We start from the raw sequence: 21,902 nt of genomic DNA, 5'->3' as shown, positions 1-21,902 counted from the left end.
TCAAGTTGTCATGGTAACATGTGTTCATGATATCAGGTGTATTCATATTATCTCTGTACTCACAAAGAGAGAAACTGACACAAATGATGTTTTTTTTCTCATCCTTTTTTATGTTTATTCGCAATATTTCCAGAGCATCTGAAGTAAACCCAGAGTTGAATCTAAACATTTGCAGTATGTGAACATCATTGCAGTTCATGTAAAGTTTCTATATGAAGATCTACAATCAATGACAAGAAACAGAACGTCAATGAGTCTTTGATTAATTGAATATTTTTATGTGATGAAACAAGAAGGAGGTCAGATTCAGAATCACATTATTTGATACAGGCAGTAAACGTATAGACATTTGTCTTCGAGGCAGCTGTCCAGAGACTGATCAGCATTTTCTAAAGAATCAGTGTATTCGATAAAAACAGAACATTATTAAACTTAATTTGTTTAATAGTGTTCAATAAAAAACCTTAATTACAAAAAAGAAACATTTAGTCATGAACATTTCCAGTCTTACATTTACATTGGCAGATAAAGCTTCATATCTTCATTCTGCATCTTCTTGAGTTGTTTACCTTTGCTGGTGTAATGCATAGACTGTACACATATGAAGATAGCAACCATGGCGTTATTCACTGGTTTTTGAACTTCTATACTGAAGCTTCCAGTTAGGCATTTCAACAGTCGTCATCTTGTTTTTTGGGGACAGAATTGACAATATTTGGTTGAGAGGTTGGAGCTGTGGAGGAGAGAGAGGTGGATCTGACTCAGACTGTACAGATGCCATGTGTGGATTTCATTATGTGGATTCACTCTGTTCTAAAATCAGTCTCAAGCTGCTATTTGATGGCTTTAATTTTTGGCTTAATTTTTCAGCCTTAGAGGTAGCTGCCTGGTGTAATGTCACATCTACATACATTGCTTCTTATAGAGGTACACGGTTCCAGCTATATAGCCGTCCTCTTGCTCTGACACCGCTCTCTCCCAGTCTCCAACCTCAGTGACCTCTACACAAGTCAAGAGCCCTTCATGCTCCATCTGCTTCAGCTCACACTCCAGGGCGACTTTGTATTCCACATTGTCCTCGTTATTTCTGGTTGTCATGCAAATGAAGCCACCTAGTGGAAACAGGTGAGAGTGCAGTGGTGGTTTCAAAATTCACCGACAGCGAGGGTACACTGAATCACAACTAAGGATCAAAACTGCAGTTGAGACAGCATCTCACCTGGTTTGGTGGACTTGCACATCTCTCTGACTACACCAACCTGGACATGACCAACACTCAGCGCTCCAACGATCATGACAACATCAAACAAACCTGAAGAGAAGAGAGGCGGCGGAGTAAAGAAGATAAGAGAGTTTACAGTACTGCTGATGATAACAGTAAGGATTAATAACATTAAAGCTTAACTATCATGTAAGATAAGAATTGTTTTTAACATAACTTTATATAGTTAGCTAAGTAATGCATGGGTCGGCAACCTTTTTGATATGAAGCGCCATTTATAAAACGTCTTCTTAATCAGTGTATCATATCAATATAATGTCAATCTGTTGCATCTGAAAATGCTCCATAAAAACTTAAGCTCTTTCCTCACCTTTTGTAGTTTGAGGCGTTGGTTATAAGCACTATCTTGCTATGACTCCTAAACCATGACACTTTGTATCATTCTGTATCCCCTCTCTAAATTTGGATGTTTCTGAGCATCCCTGAACACACCTGGAACTCTTCACGAGTTCCCTGCACGTTTTCAAAAACTCTACTCTACTGTATACTGAGTATGCCATTAGTTAGCTACGGTGTGTCGATGGTGGCATCTGTGCCCGAGGTTGCCAACGCCTGACCTACTGAATCACAGTGATGAATGGCCAATGTGAAATTATTTAAACCATTAATTTACCCCATTGGACAGGTAGTGGCCCCTCTCCGAGCATGGACTGCTTCAGGTCCTGGTACAACCCGCTCTGTCTGGCCCTCTCCAACATAGCTTTGCTTCCATCAATACCCCAAAATCGTCCAAATCCATGTCTCTTCATCTGCACAGCAAAAAGACATTTGGCTGTTTCAGGCCCTCTGGTCAAAGCAAACAAACACGAAACAAAAAACTGACAGTGATAAGGTCTGTGCTGTTCTAAATCACTACACCAAGACTGGAAAGGTTTTAATTAAAAGTTTTGATCCAGAAAAGGAAAAAAATATTTTATAGAAGCAAATATTTTTAAACATTCTTAGCAAAAAGAATGCTATAACTGTCCTGGAAATCAAAAAACCACCTTCTTTTTCAATGTGGTTGAGTAATGGGATGTTTATTACGCTTTATAAATTAAATTCTGTCTTAGATGGCTACTTATGGAGACCATTTATTGATCATTTTCAACCATTCCTTCAAGATTAATAATAAAAAACTCTGTCCTGTTTCAGAAATATGTATAATTTGTTCTTCTCAACTTTATCTGTAAGTATGCTGGTGCCTCTGTAACCACTGAGTTTATCCCATTTTGTCCATTTAATAACAATGTTTAACTCTAAGATTAGTCCCCCAACCCCATCCCTATTCTCTTTATTTATTTATTTTACCTGCTTATTTATCTTTTATGCTGGTTTTGGTTTGCTTGTTGTTGTTGTTTTCCCTTTGTGATTTTGTCCTCTTTTATCACTTTCTGAGGTGTGATGTTATAGCTACTGTACAAGAAAAAAACGTGGTGATTTGATATCATATCTAAATGCTGTGCTTGTTTTGCTTTCACAAATGAAAATATTCTGGGATGTCTTTAATTATGTCACTCTCGGAAGAAGCAAAGAAAAAAAAGGCTTTTGTCAAATATTAAATTATGACTGTGAGCATGCAGTTACTTCTTTTCATTCAGTTTGAACAGGATATAACAAAAGTAGGAGTTGGTTCTCTGTCTTTTTAGTTTACCTGTTTGGCCATCAGACCTGTACCACAGGCCAAATCCAAAACTACAGCAGATTCACGGTCACCGCTGAAATGGGAGGAGATGCTGTCTGCAGCCAGACTTGGTGCACGGTACTCCAGAACTACCAGATCCTGTTCAAACCAGTTTTAAGAAAGAGCAGTGGCTTTTAGCATAGACAAACAAGGTGAACATGAGCACTGCAGCACTACATTTGGCTAGATACAAAGAAATAAAAGCCATAAAACTACTGTATTTATAGTAGTAATTTAGAATCCAATCAACTGTAATTCTTTTTTAATATTCTAACATTCCGTCAAATGTGTTTTCGTTATATTTTAGGAAATTTCTAATTATTTTCAGTAATGTTAGAACAGTTTAACTTAGTCATGTTTTTAGACATCTTTCACGAGATCAGTACATTACCTTTTATTTAACAAGTCAAAAACGCTGCCAATATTTTACTGATATCACAATACTGTTCTTCAGTTATCTCACCTGTTCATAGTTCTCTGCCCAGGAGTTATAAAAGTTTATCTTTTCTGCTGGTGTGGTGCCTTTATGGGCTGATAAGACTGCTGCCTTCACTTTTTCAAATGTGTTAGTGGGAGCTGCCATTATATAAAAACCTGTTCAAAGAAAAACAACAGAGACCATATAGTCAAATGATAGTATTAATAACAGACAATCAACCATTTATTATAGATTATAAATCTAACATGTGAATGAAAATGATAGCTCAGTATGCTGATACCTTAGCTACAGATCTAACAAGATGATCACTTGCATCTTGGCTTGGATTTGGCCTTACAGTGATTTCTTTTGTGATATCGTGTTTAGACAAACCAATCTGAAAATATCTCCAACTCAGTTCTATGAAATCAATTGATAATTTTCTTAACAATTATATTAATCTAGACTGAACAAAAAGATTTAACACAATACTTTTGTTATGACTCCCAGTTTTCTCAGAAAGACTTTTTTCTAGCTCTAAGTTGATATATTTCTCTTGAATTTTGGCTGCAAGTTTGTTAAAAATCAGTGTTAGTGAGCACTTCTCTTCCAAGATAATCCATCCACCTGACAGGTGTGACATATCAAGATGCTGATTAAGAAGCATCATTACCACACAGGTGTGTAGGTCGCTGTAAAATGTGCAGTTTGATCACACAATGCCACACATGTGATTTAAAGTTGTGAGAAATGGGAGCAAAAACACAAGTGTAGCGTTTAAATGTTTGTTCAGTGTGGAAAATGTGCGAACTATTTAAAACACTGTGCAACTATTACAATGGAAGTCACATCTCTGTATAATTTACTTTTAGTAAAAGCATTTTCAAAGAAAACAAACTTTGATTTGCACTGTTTGGAGGGCAGGACTTGGCTGACCTCCCCCTATGCTGCTACTGTCAAAACACAAGCAATAAGCACACATGGCAGAGACAGTTAACCTGCAGCAGCGTCGCTGTTTTGTTTCGTGGCAGTTTGTTCTTCAGTCGGGTATGTAGACTAGTTGGTTCCCAGCTGAAATCCAAATGTAACAACACATAAAATGCTGTTATTTTGAATTAGGAGCTAAATCTAACGTTATCAGGAAGCAGCAAGGCGAGGAGCTTACGTGGTTTCCTTGCTTTCCTGCTGCTGCATTCATGGCCACCATACTATCTGCCCTAACAACAACAATGAACAATAAAACAATCCCCTAAAGAAAAATACACGTTAAAAAAAATATGACCGGCATTTTTTCTTCTACGGAATTACTTGTGTTTTTTTTTTTTTGTGTGTGTGTGTGTGTGTGTGTGTGTAAATGATATTGAAACCACAGACCAGATTTTTTTTTTATCATGTACTGTAATGTGGTGTAATATGTTGGCTTGACATTCACAAAAGTGTTAAACAACATTCAACAATATCTCTTCATTTCCAGCTTTTGTCCTCAGAAACAATATCACATTCGGTATTTCTCGAAAAACAAAAACTTTGTAATGCAATTCTGGCAAAATTTGTCATACAAGAGAACAACATCCTGAAATCATCCTCAACTTTATTTTTTCCTTAGTAGATTTAAACGTAGGAACATAAAATCGTAAAACTAATTAAAGAAATACAAGCAAAAAAGTTATATGACATTCTCGAAAAAAATCCCACTGTATACGACAACTGAGATACATTTGTAGGCTACCCCCCTATTTATTTCATTTTATTTTATTATTATTGTTTAATTTTTACCCTTTTGGTGAAATATTCTATTCAGAACTAACAGTTTAAAGCCCTAATAATAATGATAATTTTGCGTTTCAGATTTTTCTGCTTTGGGTACTTAAACTTTTAATATTTAAAGTGCTTTCTTAATGAATATGTTACTTTTATTTAAGTAAAAGCTTCAATGCAGGACTTTTATTTGCATGCGTGTTTTTTAAAATATTGTAGTATTAGTGCTTTTACTTACGTAAAGTATCTGAATACTTTTTTTCATCACTAGCAGGTTGCCATACTTGTTCTATACTTTTTTAATCAACAAAAAAAAACATAAACGTGTGTCAAGCCTATATTTCCGACAGTCATTGAAGGCAGCATTTTTGCTTCCAAATTCATGCGCACGCGCAGTGGCGTTATCCCAGGCTGCTGTTCGTGTTCCCACCTGTAGAGTGACCGCGAGTCAAAACAAAAATCTTCTGGAAAGTCCTCTCGATAATGTTATAGCAAGCTAACCAGCTAAAGCGCGTTGCTACCGATACCGTGAGCGAAATTGTTTCCAGGTGTCTTTCGAAAAGCTTCAAAGTAAATCTGTTTCACGATGGAGATGCCTCAAAAGTTTCGCTCTTTCTACAACTTGTTTTGGTCCGTTTTCGTGGCATAGCTGGAAAGCTAACGCTGTCCAGTAATATCAGCTAGCTTAGCATTGGACTCCCCCTATAGAAAAAAGCCCAGCCTCCTCTGAGCCTTGTTGGACGGCAGAAGTCTGTAACTTTACTCGCCGGTAATGGGCCTTTTTTGTTTTTCAGCTGCATGTTTTATTGTTACTAAGGTGTAACTTTTTTCCTTTCTGTAAAACTGCTTCAACGTTAACTTCGCGTGGCTTGATAGATAATTCAGGCTCTAGCAACAGCTAAAGTCAACTGCCAGAGCTTACTGAGAAACGTTAAATTAAAGCTCCGTCCTTTTTATCACATCTATTACCGTAAAACTTTAATTAATAGCCCGGGCTAGCATTTGCTTAGCTCACTGATCTCTTTAAGCTTATATATGGACGGGTGTCTACATGGGAGAGGCTTTTAATTCCTTCACTCAAAACTGTTGCTCAGCAAATAGGGAAATACATTCAAATGATGTATTTAACCCTTTGAAACATGGGCAATTTGGTTTTTAAAAAATGTTTTAAATGATTTAGAAGCATGTAACTTAATAGCCTTTTTCTGCTTTTCAGCTGCATGCTTTATCATTGTTGTAGATGTAACTTGGTTTTTTTTTCTGGAAAACTGCTTCAATATTGATTTCGTATTGCTTGATAGATAGTTCACAGCTCCAGTAACAACTAAAGTCAACTGCCATAACTTAGTGTAGGAAGTTGAAATATAGCTCTGTCCATTTAATCACTTCTATTACCGTAAAACTTCAATTAACTATTTTTGCTTAAAGCATTGACCTCAATTGGCTTATATTTGGGACAGGCATTTATATGGGACAAGCTTTAAATCCCTTTCACTCAAAACTTGCTCAGCATAGATGAGAAATACAATCAAATTATTTATCTAACCATTTGAAACCTGGGCAAATTGGCTTTAAAAAAGAACAACATTTTTTCAAAAACATGGGAAGAAAATAATGAACAATAAAAGAAGAACTTGCCCAAATATAAGTAAGTTACCTAAAAATGTTCCTAAAAATCTTTACAAAATGTAGAGAGAATGTAAAAAAAAAAGCAAGAAATGACCTGAAAAAAAGTTTAAAATTATAACAATTCTGTAAAATAATTTATCATTTAAAATTATGATAATTATGAATATAGTTCACTGGACATGTTTTATTATCTTTTTTTTTTTTTTTTAAATAGTATTACTAATAATCTCTACTAATCTTTTTTTTTTACATCTCTGCAAAGTGCCAGTAATACCGTCTTCCTTGGTGCTCATGGTGTCAGTGAAATTAACTGAATGATTGATCTTACCACTCTAATATTGTGAGTTGCATGCCCAACTGTCTGTATAGACAAAAGTTTAAACGTATATACGTATTTGTATGTGTTATCTAAGAAGCTAACTAAGGTTATCTCCAGCAGGCAGTTAACAACCCACTTTTATACATCCAAAGAACTTTTATAAAAAGCCCCTACCTACTAAACACCTGCTATGTAATTCATACTTAGCATGATACACATTTCTGTGTTCTGCATATGTGCTAGCCTGTATGCGCTTAGCATATTTTTATGTGTCAAATCTTCCATTTGTAATTCCTTGTACACAGTATAACTCACCTCTATACATTTTTTGTGTTTTCTGCCAATGCTGCTTACTGATGCTTTTTTGGAGTGACCCCACACAACTAGTTATTATTATTCATATTTCTATAATCACTGTTATAGCAATGAATGCTATTATTGTTGTTGCTGTACATCTCTACCTCCCTGTCTTGGACGTTAAAGATCAAATTGAAATTGAATTGAAATGACTGTTTGCACAGCCCTTTGGGGCATGCTTGGTGTTGGGCTACTATGACTTGACTAATCTGCAAAGCACTTGTGGTATGAAATGTGCTATTTAAACACGTTTGCCTTGCCTTGTCTTTGCCATGTAAAATGCCATGTTTTGCTGTGAAATCAGTTTAACTCTAGTAATACTTAAGTTTTGTTCTTTTGTGCAGGTTTTTTGACAGCATCACCCTCAGCATGTCTATCCTAGGATTAAAGAAGAAACAACCAAAGACTTTCAAAGTCAAAGTTATCACCATGGATGCTGAAATGGAGTTCAGCTGTGAGGTATGGATTTATTTAGGCAACTTTTGAGGCTGAAATGATTCTTTTTCTAACTCTGAGTGCATTGTTCCATGTCTAGGTAGATTAATATCAACAAATGGTATGTTTTATCTGTTGTTAGCTCACATAATGTTAGCCAAAAGGGATTCACGCTCACTCAAGACAGGTGTTAAAAAAAACTTGCATATTAAATATATTTTTTGCATAAGTCATCAAGTGAAGACTTTGAGATGCCCTATTTTTCTCCTTTGAAGTTTTAGCACCGGAAGACTTGAGTTGAGCGGGTACTAGCATGGGATGATACCAGCATGGCTTAGTCACAAACTGACTTACACACTTAAATTAATAACACAAATGAGGATATTGCAGGAGCTGCAAGTTGGTTACAACTCAATAAGCTCTCATCAAATGTTAAAAAATGTCATTACATTTGCATGAAGGGTAAGGAGGTATGATAAGGTTTATGTCAGAGCATCAGTAGATTGAAAAGAAATTTCTCAAGTGTCGTACCCTTGAGTTTTAGGCTTTTTAGTTGATGATAACTTAAATTTGGTAGAAAAAAAAGAACATTTTTGGTCATAAAAAAACTGAAGTCACAGGGGATCAACAGCAAACTACAAAGTTTTATAAATGTTTCTTTTTTATTAACTTTACAGTAACTTACATGTCTCTTTATCACGCACTGTTTTTTCAGGTGAAGTGGAAAGGTAAAGACCTGTTTGACCTGGTGTGTCGCACTGTTGGTTTGAGGGAGACCTGGTTTTTCGGACTCAGGTACACAGTAAAGGACACCTACGCCTGGCTGAAACCAGAGAAACGCGTGAGTGAACTAGTGAACTTGTCACTGTCAAAGTGGCTAATGAGCTTTAAAAACAACACCACTTGGACAATTTTCCAGGCGCTATGTGGTTAAAATGTTTTTCCCATTGCAGAGGATTTGTATGTGCTGGAGATGAGGCTAATCTTGATTATAGGGCTGCAATTTATGATAGTGTTTCATTATCAGATAATTCATTTATCATTTTTCAAATAATTGTTTAGTCTACAGAATGTTAGACCACATATTAAAAAAAACAAAAAAACCCAAAACATCAAATTTATTCAGAGTCAAAGATGACATCTTTAAATTGCTTGTTTAATTCAACAAAAAGTCCAAAACCAAAATGTATTTAATTTAAAATGATATAAAACAGCAAATCCTCACGCCAGAGATGCCGGGATGAGCTAATGTTTGCCATTTTTGCTTAATGAATTACTATTATATTTCATTGATTATTTAAATTCCTCATAAATTATAAGTACGTAGACCAATCAAGCAATTGATTGCGTAGTTGTTTAGTATGTTGCTGGTAACATATCACAAAGACTGTCATTTTGACGTGACATTATGGCTTCAGAGAAAGTCTAGTCTAATAAAAAATATTATTGTGAACCTTTTTTTTTCCTAAGGTGTTGGACCAGGAGGTTCCAAAGGACTCTCCCATAACATTTCATTTCCTGGCCAAATTCTTCCCAGAAAAAGTAGAAGAAGAGCTAGTCCAAGAGATAACTCAGCACCTCTTCTTCTTACAGGTAATCCAACTGATCACATTTCTTGTAAAATAATCTTTTATTCATTTTTGTATAAACTCTTTGAAAATGTTGCTGTTGGTTGTATTTTATATGTAGGTAGAATCCAGCTCCTTACTGTAGAAAACTGAATGAAAAATGTTCACTTGGTTCAATACATGTTCCTACCTGTCTTCTTTTATAGGTGAAAAAACAGATATTAGATGAAGAGATATTCTGTTCCCCTGAAGCGTCTGTTCTGTTGGCATCATATGCTGTTCAGGCCAAGGTAAGAAAGCCATGCATGGTCCCTTACTATTATTTGCTGCATCTGCAGTATGTTTGTCCTGCCTGTTTCTGAAAACACATGTTGTCCGTTTTAGTCAAGCTTAAATTCATAGTTAATGCTTTATGCGAATACGCTTGAAAAGAAAATGTTTTGATAAGCTTTATGCAAAGATGCACTCTGTGTATGGGCACAACAGCACAGATGGTAGAAAGTATAAAAATACATTTGGGTACTTATTTTAATCCTCAAAGGAAGATGCGAGGTGACTTATTTAAAGAGCAGATCTATGTGATGATGCAATAATATGTTTAATTTTCTGTTAGTCTTGCACATATTATAGGATTTAATGGTCTAACGTGTAGGATCGAGTGGCATCTAGCAGTGAGATTTTTGAATGCAACCAACTGAAACTTCTTCTGGGTACCAACCATGTAGGAGAACTGTGGTGGCCAATGCGGAAATACAGTACATATGCCCTATCTGGAGCCAGTGTTCGATTTGTCCATTCTAGGCTACTGTAGAACCAACATGACATCTCTGAGGACCCCCTCTGTATTTTGATAAAACACCTTATTCTAATGTTAGAAAAATAAAATAAAGCTTCTTAGTTTCAGGTGAACTATTTAAAACAAAGTTATTATTTACCATTTCTGCCAATAGATGCCCCTAAATCCTACTAGAGCTCTGATCAGGCCTAAAAAAATCAGGCATGACCCTACATGAACCCACACAGTTTCTGTCCAAGCCCGGCCCGAGCCTGAACCTCAGCTGCAGTTTTGGGCCCAAGACCCAATTAAAAAATCTGAATTTGTGCTGTAATAATAGGACTATTCTATATTGCATTTTTATATTATAAAATATACATTTTTTGATATTAAAACAAGTATAACAAGCGAAGGGCTAGTGTGTTTTCTCGCACCACTTCTTCTTCTCTTCTCTCTGTTATTATTCTGTCATCTTGTGCATGACAGGTTTGGCAGAACGGGCTTTGCATCGCGGTGCATCTAGAACGCACAGCGATCCATGGTGATGCAGTGCTCAGATGATGATCACCACTCTACGCTGCATGTTACGCACATCTCTCCCACTCCTGGGGAGGCAAAAGCAAACACTGCCAAACAAGCCGCCTTGCAGCCCTCTTTCTCTTTCTCTTGTTTTCTGCCCATCTCTCGTGCACTCTCTCTCTCTCTCTCTCTCTCTACCCAGGTTCTTGCTTCGTTGTTCTGTCACTTTCCCCCTCTCTCTCCCCTCTTTCTCTCTCTTTCCCCCTTGATTTAGTCCATTAAAACTCCTGCCAAAGGACCATGTAAGCACAAGACAGCTCTCTATAGTTTCATAAAATAACTAGATGAATAAGCATTTAATGGGCAAGAACCAGGCCCACTCAGGCCCAAGGGAATAGTGAGAAATTACCCTCCAGCTCAGCCAGAACCTGGTGGGTCAGGTTAGGCTCAGTCCCATTAAGACCCATTATGTTTTGCAATTGTGCACCAGTAACACCCACGTTTCTTTCTTTTTCTTTTCTTGTTTTCTAACGTCTCCCCCTCAATCACAGTACGGTGACTATGACCCAAACTTTCACAAGCCAGGCTTCCTGGCACAAGATGAGCTTTTGCCGAAAAGAGTAAGTATACAGCACAATGTGTATTTTTCACTCTTGTTGTTCACATATAGTGTCTGTATTGTAGGTCTACTTTATTGTCTACTTTACATATATGTGTGTATACACAGTAGTGCCGCTCGATTTGGTAAAAATGCGCAATTGCAATTATACTGAACAATATTGCGATTTGTGATTACGATAAAATAATAAATGATATCATGAGTCTACCTTCTTACTTACAAAGGAAAATGCTGAGAATATTAACAGTTTTAAAGTGTGTATTTCTCAACTCAAAACATACAAAAATTAAGTAGAATGAGAAAAATACAAAACCTTAAGTTTTTACAGTACTGTTTTCAAAATAACTTAATATTTTCCAAAAAAAGTAAGTTTTTCCATTAACTGGCAAAAGTTTTCTTCTTCTGCGGTTATGTAATCGCACAGCCTGAAATTGCAATTGCAATTGCATCAATCATGCAGCATTAATACACAGTATATAATGTCTTTCCTATGGTCCTGTATGGTATCCCAGGTTTTGATGCAATACCAAATGACAGCAGACATGTGGGAGGAGAAGATTACCGCTTGGTATGCAGAGCACAGAGGCATCGCCAGGTAGGCCAGCACAAGCAGGGCTCCTGAAATCCAGCATCTAAAGAGAAATTAACACCTTAATAATAGGGATGTCACGATTTCAGTTCTAAATTGAAAATTGGTCATAAGAGTTTTCAATTTTGATGCAAAGCAGGATTTCCACCCCCAACCTGCTTATTTGCATGTGTTTAAAGGGAAAAAAACAGCACGTCAAAGATAACACAGCATAGCTTACTGCAATTTTCCAGACACCGTGGCCATTGCTGGAGACGATGGAGAGACTCGTCTATCGTACTGCTTCAAAAAAGTCAGCAGTGTGGCATAATTTTGCCTTCCCTTTAAGTTATGTAAACAACCAATGTGTTGTTGACCTGAAAACTGCAGTATGTAGGCTATGGTAGTGAAGTGGAAGGGAAGCAAGGAGGGCTTTTGCCTTTGAGGAAACTCAAGCTGTTGTTTTAAAGTACCCTTCTGCCCTCTAGTGGCTTTTTGTTTTGGTCCTAGATGATTGGGGGGGAAAAGTGTCTATTCATTTCAGTAAGCTATTTAACTGTAACCATATAGCCTTAGTGCAATCCAAATTTAGCACTTTTAAAAACAGTAACAGTGGACCAAAGTGCTGTACAATTCAAAAACAGCACAAAAAAACTACAAAAAAACAGACAGTAAAAAAATAAAATAACTAATTATAAAATCTGAAAAAAACACCATATAAAGAATGCAGTAGGAACACAAAGACAAGCTTAAAAGACCAAAGGACAATAACATGTAGAAGCTACACTCATAGTGGGTTAAAAATCATGAAAATGTGTTTTAAGAGGGAATTTCAAAGCAGGCAGTGTTAGTGTTAGTCTTGAGACAGCCAGGAGCAACTCGTCAGCAGACCTCAATAACCTTAGGGGGATGTACAACTGTAAAAAGTCAAGAGAGATAATATTGGATGCTATTTAATACTTCGTAAGTAAACAATAAAATCTTAAATGTGTGGTACATTAAAAAAAAAGTTAGTTATATCACGCTTGATACTATGGCACGTGGCCTGTCTTTTTTAAAGAAGAATTTGTAAATGTAAATGACAGACTTCAGGGCATAAAACTAATGATCTGTTAATCTTTACAAATTAAGACTCGGTCTAACCAAGACATAGCCATCAATGCTTAAAAAATATTGAAATTGAAATTGAATGTAATGGCGACCTTAAAGTCACTTCAGGTCTTACATTTGGAAAACCGTGACACCCCTACTATACAAAAGCTGTAGTCTTAGATTCTGTAGTTTGAGTGTAATACATGTGTAAACCTTTTCTTCCTTGTTTTTCTACACCATCCGTACAGGGATGAGGCTGAGATGGAATACTTAAAAATTGCTCAGGACCTTGAGATGTACGGTGTCAGCTACTTTGCCATCACTGTGAGTGCCTCGATAAAGTATTTTGAAAAAAAAAACAACCTTAAGCATTATCTCCATGCTGGTTTACATTTCTGTTTTACACATCACACTGACAGCAAAATAAGAGGGACACAGACCTGTTACTAGGAGTGGATGCTCAGGGTCTTCACATCTACAGCCCCAACAGCAAACTCAACCCAAACAAATCCTTTCCTTGGAGCGGCATCCGCAACATCTCTTACAGTGAAAAGGAGGTAATGGAAGCAGTGGACTCTCTTTTCCGATTTTTTTATTTACGCCACTCTGTTTTTTTTTGTTTGTTTGTTTGTTCAACTGTATGGAAATTCCACAACCATAAAGATTTTCTTAGGAAAATATGCAGAATATTTATATATTTTTTTACGATATGTACCGTGCCACACACAACAACAATACAACTGCCAATACATTAAGACTGCGACTAACAGTTATTTTCATCATTGATTAATCTGCTCATTATTTTCAGGAGTAATCCATTAATCTTTATTTCAATAAAATGTCAGAAAACAGCAAAAAAAAAAATAAAAATTTCAGAGCCTTTAAATGGAACATGTTATTGGACCAACAGTTTAAATTTATCAGTTTATTATCAGGTATGAAAAAAAAGCATCAAATTCACACATTTACAAAGCAGAAAAACCCCAAAATGTTAGCCTTTTTTCTTTAAAAATGCCCTAAATTGTATCAATTGATGTTCATAACAGTTTCCAATGAATTTTTCTGTCTAATAAGTAATTGTTACAGCTCGACAGTACACACAGCTGTTTTTTTGAACCTGCGGTCAGTATGGAAATTTCCTCTCTAACCCGTTAGCTGTATTGTTGTAAAGGCATCAGAGCTGTGCTGCTTTCTGAAACAATGCTAAAACAAAATTAGAGTCAGTCGTGCAGGATAACTGAACTTTATTTTTTTCATTTCTCATGTTGCAGTTCACAATCAAACCCCTCGATAAAAAGAAAGATGTTTTCAAGTTCTACTCGTCTCAGCTGCGCGTCAACAAGCTGGTTGGTTTACCTCTTTAACGTGTAAATGTTCAACTATAAATAAGCTAGATGAGAGTTATTAGAAGTAAGATATTGCTGTTATGTATCACCTGTGTCTTTAGATCCTGCAGTTGTGCATCGGTAACCACGATCTATTCATGAGGAGGAGGAAGGTGGACTCCATTGAAGTGCAACAGATGAAGGCTCAAGCGAAAGAGGAGAAGGCCCGCAAGAAGGTCAGCGCGCTCTCAGCTCCACCGTAACAATGAGGATAACAGATAAAACGTGATGTACACGATGCATACATAATCATTGTTGATTGTTTAGAGTTAAATTGTGTTTCCTCGACTCCATCTAGATGGAGCGTCAAATCCTGGCACGGGAAAAACAGATGAGAGAGGAAGCGGAACGGGCAAAAGAAGAAATGGAACGAAGACTTTTCCAGCTGCAGGACGAGGCACGACTGGCCAACGAGGCACTGGTGAGGCCTTCATATACTTGACATGAGATAATTGTTGAATCTTCCGGACTATTGGGTGAGCTCCTGTCTGGGCAACAAGCTTTACATTTCTGTTTTTATTAGATTTTACAGAGACAGATTACTTATTCACACTCAGCCCTAAACTCTTACACAACTCAACTGGTATTAGCTGGTTAATCGCTTTTTAAATGTTATAATGCATTTTCTCTAGCTGCGATCTGAAGAGACAGCAGACCTGCTGGCAGAGAAGGCCCAGATTGCTGAGGAGGAGGCCAAGCTGTTGGCCCACAAGGCTGCAGAGGCTGAGCAAGACAGGCAGAGGTTAGAGGTCACCGCCATGAAGACCAAGGAGGAGAAAAGGCTGATGGAGCAGAAGATGAGGGAGGCAGAGCAGCTGGCTGTCAAACTGGTGGAGCAGTCAGAGAGGAGGTCTGGAACCAGTGACAGCTTTTCTATCGACCAAATCACTGTGACGTCGCACTAACAACCAAAGTCACTTCCGGGTAGAAGACTGGCTCATAACCAGTCTAAATATAGATTAAGATATAGAGTTAAACACGGTGGTCCGACCTATCTGACGTTTCTGCTGTGATTATTTATGAACTGTTATGTTTTGCAGACGTCTTTAGTAAAACAAATCTACTGACAGAGAAGCCAAGCAATGTGCTGCCGTGGATGGGGCTGCAGCAAAACATACTTCAGTTTAAGTGTACACTATATTTGAATATTAGCATCACTGAACCTTACGAAATAGCAGATCGAGGCAGTGGTAGACCTGCAGCTCTGCGGTTTGGTGGAGTAAAATGACTGTTTTTCTCAATGGACTCAGGTGTTTTTGATAAAACTGCCTCAAATCCCTCTCGCTAAGGGCTGTCACACTGCAAGTTAAAGCTGTGAAAATATCCTAAATACAGTGCATGCTGAAACTAATATTGATCTTTTTTGGGTGGCTTAAAACTAATTTTTTAAACTACATTTAAATTTTAATTTCATTTTTTTTAAACTACATTTAAAAAATGAAATTGAAATGTGTCCTTAAATCCTGCTACATCTTTGGAGTCAAAGGAGGAGTTTGGTAGTCTCACAGCCTGGGTGTCAGGCTGGGTACCACCCAAGCCGGAGTTTTCTCAGTGCCTTTTAATTATATGTATGTGATGTGGTAGTTTTCTACCCAGAAGTTATTGTAAGTAAACTTTGTGATTCAGTCTATATGCATGACATTTATCTTACTTTTCAATGTAAGCCATTATTAGTTATCATTACATTCTATCTCTCTGTTTGTCCAGAATAAGTTAAAATCACTTAGGTAATCTGTTTACTATATATTAATAACACGATTAGTGTTTTCCTCCAGCCTTGAAGTAACCAAAACCTCTGGTTCCAGGTTGAAGGAGGCAGATCATCTGAAACAGGACCTGACCGAGGCAAAGGACGCTGAGAGGAGAGCCAAACAAAAGCTGCTGGAGATCACCAAAACAACATACCCTGTATGGTGATGATGCTAGTGCTGCTAGAATAGACTTGGGCGGTATCTATTTTCTTCGTACCTTCCTGAAATTTCACCGGAGTATACAGTATATGACAGTATTTGTGTGTAGTGCAAACGAACATCTTCTGCATTCAAGATTATCTTTCACCAAATTAAAACTAACTCAGCTGCCGCATCAACTCATCATAAGAGCACTTCATTAAAACAGGACACAAACAAAATGAAACTCACCAAAACTGTCCTACCACCGGCAGTCACAGTGTTTGACGCACAATGCATCCTCAATACAGCATCTCTGTATTAGTTTAATAAAAGGATGAGTGTCTGTAGTTTTGAAAGGTATTTCTAAATACTCGGCTACAACGTAACATCAAGATACCACCCGAGCCTAGATTAAAAGTTTGTTTTTGATGAATCTCTGACTTATAAATATTAGTTGTTACAGTGCAGTCACTTTATTAATCCCCAATATGTGATGTTTAGTGCATTTAAGGAGTTAGTTTTTGAGGAGACTATTTTCATCATACGAGCAGCCAAGTTCACACAAGAAAAGAGTCGCTGTAATTCAGCTCAAAACGCTGAAATATAAGCATGAAAGTAATGTGTGCAACCTCCAGCTGTTTGTAAGTGTTAAATTATATGTTGGATTTAGTAGATAAAAAGTTTGCTTTCATTTTGAGTTGTTGCTCGGAATAAGAGCAACAACTCAAGTAGTAGCAACTAGTTACAGAGCCATACAAAATATATCATTTGCAAAAAGTTAGGCTTCATATCAATTGAAATTTTTGCTATCGTAAAACCACTGACTTGACATCCGTTTTCCTGGGTTCCAGCTCATAGCAGCCTACTCCACTCCTGCTCCCCCTGCTCCTCCTGAAGCAGCCGACTTTGCCTATGAATCTGCATCTACGCGCCTCGACTTCAAGGACTCTGACATGAAAAGGTTGTCTATGGAGATCGAGAGAGAGAGGTGAGTTTAAATTCCCTTGTAACAACACTTTAGAAAGACAGTTCAGATCTGCTTGTGTACGATGTGTTGTCACGCATCAATGCAGGCTGGAGTACATGGAGAAGAGTAAACACCTGCAGGACCAGCTGAAGGAACTGAAGACGGAGATCGAGTCTCTGAAGCTGGAGGAGCAGCAGCAGCAAGCTGGCATCTACGGCCTCCGCAGTGAGGCGAGGGGATTCATCCAGGAGCCCGTCTACATACCTCACAGCAACGTACGTGTCATCACTTCTTAAGATCTTCATCTTGGTGTTATTATTACTTATATTATTAGTTTTACTGGTGATTGGTTACCTGTCCGATTGTCTAATAGAGTGTATGAACCAGTGAATCCAACTAATACTATAAAGTGTTTCCCGTCTGTGTACTTTTTCATAATAATAGGTTCATGTGTACACCGTAGTCGATATTGTAATACATTATAGTAGTTTTTTTTTTGACAGCACTAAGAATTTATCTTATCATAATCATTCTTATAAACCTGAAGCACAAACATTCTCCCCTATACATAAACAAATATAACTTGAGCCAACAGTATAAAGGGCACCCATTGTGAATATTTTGCAGTGGGGTGACAAAACATTTAAAATACGGAGCATGTGAAGTTTTTTAGGGTTGTGTGCTGTTCACATTTGAATTGATACTGTAAAGATACCTAGAACTGGTTCCCAACAATACCTTTGTTCAGTAATTTAATTACTTTGTGTAATACTAAAAATGTAAATGTAAAAAAATGTAGTTTCTGAGCAAGCTGCAGACATTACGCGGCTTCGCTCTCTCGCTCTCTCCCTCTGCGCTGGTCAACCACTGATTCTGCTCCCCTGTTTTCTCATCAAACGTAGAGCTAAGTCTGTCTGTCTGTCTTTGTGTGGTGTGTGTGTGTGTGTGTGTGTGTGTGTGTGTGTGTGTGTGTGTGTGTGTGTGTGTGTCTCCTTGTCTCTTGCCTTCTGTTTAGACACACAATTAACAAATATTCGGAATAAGTATGTAATATCAAAAACACAGTTGATACTAGCAATATCACAAAAGAGGGGCTGCTGCTGTACTGATAATCAGCACGGTTGTCATTCAGTGGCCTCATGCTCAAGATAATCAGTACAATAGCACCACCTCCAGTGTGATATTGCTTTTATACAACAGTTCAGAGTGCCTTTTTTTAACGGTAAAAAGCAGCAATAGATAATGATTTGCTACTTTGTGTAGGTCTACATATTACTTCTTTGTATCATGTACATTTCATTTTTAAATGTGTTTCCATTTATTGTACAGCCAGTTAATGGATCTGTTGACAGTTTCTTAGGTGGTATACATGTTGTGCTCATGGGTTAACGGCTTAATCAGTACATTGAGATGCCTTCCTGTGTAATATTAGCATAACAGGAGATTTGCATTGAAGCATACGGGCTCCTTCGTGCTCCTTTGTCCTTTTCTGAAGATCTTACTCAAATTTTATTTGTGGAAATACTTTGCTCTTTGCGTTACAAAGTGTGTTATCGCCCTCAATGTTGGCTAATTAATGGTTAATGTAATTAACGGCTCAGAACACCTGTAAAATGAAGTGATACATGCAAAGTTGACAGTCACAGTGCTGTTATACTCTATATCGGCACTCACAGCATGACTCTTGTCCAATCAATTTGCTCGGTCGGAACTAACTGTTGTATAATAGAAAACAGACCAGATGCCGAAACTATCACTGCAGATCAGCTCTGCAGTGATACTCTCAGCTTGCTTGGAAACTGACTGGCTTACAGGTTGTCGGGCACTTCCACCTCCTGTCCGAACTTGGCATTCTCACCCAGATGCACTCTCAGATGCCTAAATTTGGCAGATTGGTTTAGCGTGCATCTGTACTTGGTTCACACTTGTAACTACCGAGTTCGCGGCCCCACCCTAAATACTATTAATTGCATCTGTAGTGACAGTTATATAACAGCACACATACTTTTTGTCTTTGAGTTTCTTATCGTACCATGAATGCAGATGTCTTAGCACTGATTTTTAGCCACCTTTGCTCTCTCAAACTGCTTACACTTGTGTTGTTTTGCAGCGAAACTCTGCATACATGTCTCAGATGGCCTTCTTTGAAGAAGTGTGATCCTGCAAGATGGGGAAGGAGCGCACCAGCTGTTGTGACTCAATACTTTCTCAAAATGTCCGGTTCATTTTTTACCTGGCTGAAACTAACAGACAGACACTCACACACTTTGTGCTTTTGAAAGACTTTAAAACTGTCCTCAACAACAAACAGCCACTGCTGGCTCCCTGCACAGGTTGTCGTGCAGATTGTTCCACCTGCTACACTACAGTGCCTTTCACATTTCTTTTTATATATATAATGAACACATTAATGTGTGTATCTAACAGATTCAGGACATGGTGCTGATGATGGATGTATGAATGAGTTGCTGATGGCTTTTTTGTGGTTTTAAGGGATACTTCGCAGTAAGTTGGTCAGATATAATATCATAACTTAATGACGAGTCATACATTAGTGCCTTGACAACATTTTGGGATAGGGATTGAGGTCAAAATTACTCACAAGCCAGCTTTAGGCGAAGTTCCTGCTTTAGATGTAATAAGGTAAATTATCTTATCTGAGGGGAAATTCTTCAAAGTTATGAATATCAAATTGATTTTGTGAATATGGTTATTGTCTTTCAAACCAGCAAAGTGTTTGTCAAACTTTAGAAATTAGAACATCAAAGAAACCAAAATGCCCAAATTTCAGGTTATGTATTAACCAAGCTTTTGTTGATAACACCAGAGACAACTCGTGATCAATGATATGCAATGTGGGAATAAGCATAGTGATCTTGTGCATAAAAGTAATTTATAAAAATAACAATTGCAACTTACAGAACAGTCCAAGCAGACATGTGCTGGGACAGTCTCTACACGTGACACTCCATAAAAATGTTAAACGTGGTGTTTGATCTGTGATTTGGCCTTTCACTTGTGTTGGTTTGCTGTTTCTCTTACTTGGTTCGTGAATTGCCTTTACTGATAGCAGCAGTCAGGTGCCTTTATTGTTTCTAATGCCTCTTACAAGCTTACAAGCATACAAGCTTGTTCTCTGCCATTTCAAGTTTTTATATTTTGTACTCTAGACTGTTGATGTGCCTTGAACTTTATTTTTTACTATGATTATTTGAGTTACTAAGGTTTAATTTGGTATCATTGTGCTCGTGTTTCATAGCTGTGAGTTTATTTTGGGGGTTGATGTCGTGCCCTGACCGGATTGACAGACCAGCAGGCTGATGGCTTTTCTGTTTCTTTTTTTGTCTTTTTTCTCAGCTCATGTCCTTCTCAGGGTTAGTGTTGGAGACAATCACTGCATGTAGAATCTAATTGTTTAACCCCTGAGATGAACAGTATCCATTAATGTTTACCTTTTTAAGCAGGCTATTTTCGTCAAATAGTTGTTCAAATGGTTTCTGACAGCAGCGTGTGCACAGCATTTCACATATATAAAGGTGGGTAATCTGAGTGGGCCTTTATTGTGCCATACTCCTCATTACATTGTTAAAAAGGGAGAGGCTGAATGCCAAATGTTCAGCCAGAAATTCTGCATTTTTTAAAATTTGGACCGGCCTGTCAGACTGAACAGTGACAAACGCTTGGTTCATAATTGCCCTCATGATTGGGTTATAAATGAGTATTGCTAACCTTGGTCTTGCCTAAATGGCATTGTCTCATATGACCCGGTGGAAGTGTTCTTTTTTTATCAACAGCGTGCTTAAGTGCTTCAATTTTCTTCTTGAACTTTATTTATTTGTGCTATAAATGCTTAAATAACATCATCATACCCCTTTTCTTGAGCTCTATCATTGTTGAGGAATTTACTGTTTGTTTTTCTAGAATGGGATTTTTCTGCCAAATTTTAGCCCAGTGTTGAAAAATGATTTTCACCTAGAACAATTTTATACCTTAAGGAATGCCTTTTTATTTTGAAGTGACAAAAATCTTAAAATTTCACATTCACATCAAAGTTGTGTCAATGATTTTTTTTTTTTTTTTTGCTCATCAAGTTATCTTATGCATATCATTTCATTACAACACTGATTACAAAACAAAGTCTCTGCTTTGCCTGATGTTTGCACAAACAGTAGTGATCTCATAGGCAGTGATTTAATCTTTCTTGCCTCCAAATGTGTCAATAAAATGCAGTCATCGTAACTACAGAACAAAGGCCACATAATTGTCTATTTTTTATTTCAATAATAATCGATTTAAACAATACAACATTCCAAGAAACTCATAATCTGCCTTTGTGCATTTGGAGATATGTATCAAAATACACATATTTAGACACAGTCCTAATATCTGTGTTGACTCCATGGTTACAGGCTTGTATTCCCTATGGCAGGGAAATAACGTTTTCCAGTGAGAAAAAGTTGAGTACTGCATTTAGGGGGTATGGTCTTAAAAGATATTTAGTGAGACAGAGTTAAGGAAAGTTTTCCTTCCTTCTCTGAATTGAAAGAGATGCAGTAAAAGGCCTCAGCATTAAGATAAGTGTGTTTCTGTGACTGTTTGTCTGTGTGTGTATTAATAAACACGGTGTATGCACAGCTGCGACTGCATGAGAAAAGT

General features: G+C 37.3%; 2 protein-coding genes across 4 annotated transcripts; one reads left to right on the top strand and one right to left on the bottom strand.

Annotated features, from left to right (window-relative positions):
- Positions 1-286: 286 nt before the first annotated feature.
- On the bottom strand, positions 287-19,282 carry mettl27 (methyltransferase like 27). 3 transcript variants are annotated; one of them, XM_042498603.1, is made up of 7 exons: positions 19,279-19,282; positions 15,584-15,589; positions 3,409-3,539; positions 2,916-3,044; positions 1,896-2,031; positions 1,220-1,312; positions 287-1,112 (listed from the first exon to the last, which is right to left on the bottom strand). In XM_042498603.1, the coding sequence occupies exons 3-7, from the start codon at positions 3,526-3,528 to the stop codon at positions 904-906; spliced, it is 687 nt and encodes a 228-aa protein (XP_042354537.1). In that variant the 5' UTR covers positions 3,529-3,539; positions 15,584-15,589; positions 19,279-19,282; the 3' UTR covers positions 287-903. The 3 variants fall into 3 exon arrangements, with proteins under 3 accessions (XP_042354537.1, XP_042354536.1, XP_042354535.1); XM_042498601.1 differs by lacking the exons at positions 15,584-15,589; positions 19,279-19,282 and adding exons at positions 4,362-4,434; positions 4,529-4,572 and having other exon boundaries at positions 288-1,112; XM_042498602.1 differs by lacking the exons at positions 15,584-15,589; positions 19,279-19,282 and adding an exon at positions 3,665-3,952.
- nf2b (neurofibromin 2b (merlin)) lies at positions 5,571-21,490 on the top strand. Its single transcript, XM_042498597.1, has 17 exons — positions 5,571-5,890; positions 7,771-7,885; positions 8,577-8,702; positions 9,332-9,454; positions 9,636-9,719; positions 11,275-11,343; positions 11,855-11,937; positions 13,251-13,326; positions 13,422-13,559; positions 14,274-14,348; positions 14,450-14,563; positions 14,686-14,808; positions 15,020-15,237; positions 16,193-16,295; positions 17,131-17,267; positions 17,353-17,521; positions 19,357-21,490. Exons 2-17 carry the CDS (start codon positions 7,796-7,798, stop codon positions 19,402-19,404), a joined length of 1,776 nt encoding a protein of 591 aa, XP_042354531.1. The 5' UTR covers positions 5,571-5,890; positions 7,771-7,795; the 3' UTR covers positions 19,405-21,490.
- The last annotated feature ends 412 nt before the right edge of the window (positions 21,491-21,902 follow it).

Source organism: Plectropomus leopardus, chromosome 13, assembly GCF_008729295.1.
Source record: "Plectropomus leopardus isolate mb chromosome 13, YSFRI_Pleo_2.0, whole genome shotgun sequence".
Taxonomy (NCBI): Eukaryota; Metazoa; Chordata; class Actinopteri; order Perciformes; family Serranidae; genus Plectropomus; species Plectropomus leopardus.
Note: the sequence above shows the minus strand (reverse complement) of the source record. Positions and strands in the feature narration are given on the sequence as shown.

Coding starts and splice junctions, on each gene's coding strand:
- nf2b (XM_042498597.1), top strand. CDS start 7,796: ATGTCTATCCTAGGATTAAAGAAGAAACAACCAAAGACTTTCAAAGTC. Junction 9,720..11,274: donor CATATGCTGTTCAGGCCAAG/GTAAGAAAGCCA, acceptor CCTCAATCACAG/TACGGTGACTATGACCCAAA. Junction 16,296..17,130: donor TCACCAAAACAACATACCCT/GTATGGTGATGA, acceptor CCTGGGTTCCAG/CTCATAGCAGCCTACTCCAC.
- mettl27 (XM_042498603.1), bottom strand. CDS start 3,528: ATGGCAGCTCCCACTAACACATTTGAAAAAGTGAAGGCAGCAGTCTTA. Junction 3,045..3,408: donor GGGCAGAGAACTATGAACAG/GTGAGATAACTG, acceptor TGGTTTGAACAG/GATCTGGTAGTTCTGGAGTA. Junction 2,032..2,915: donor CAGGTCTGATGGCCAAACAG/GTAAACTAAAAA, acceptor TTTGCTGTGCAG/ATGAAGAGACATGGATTTGG.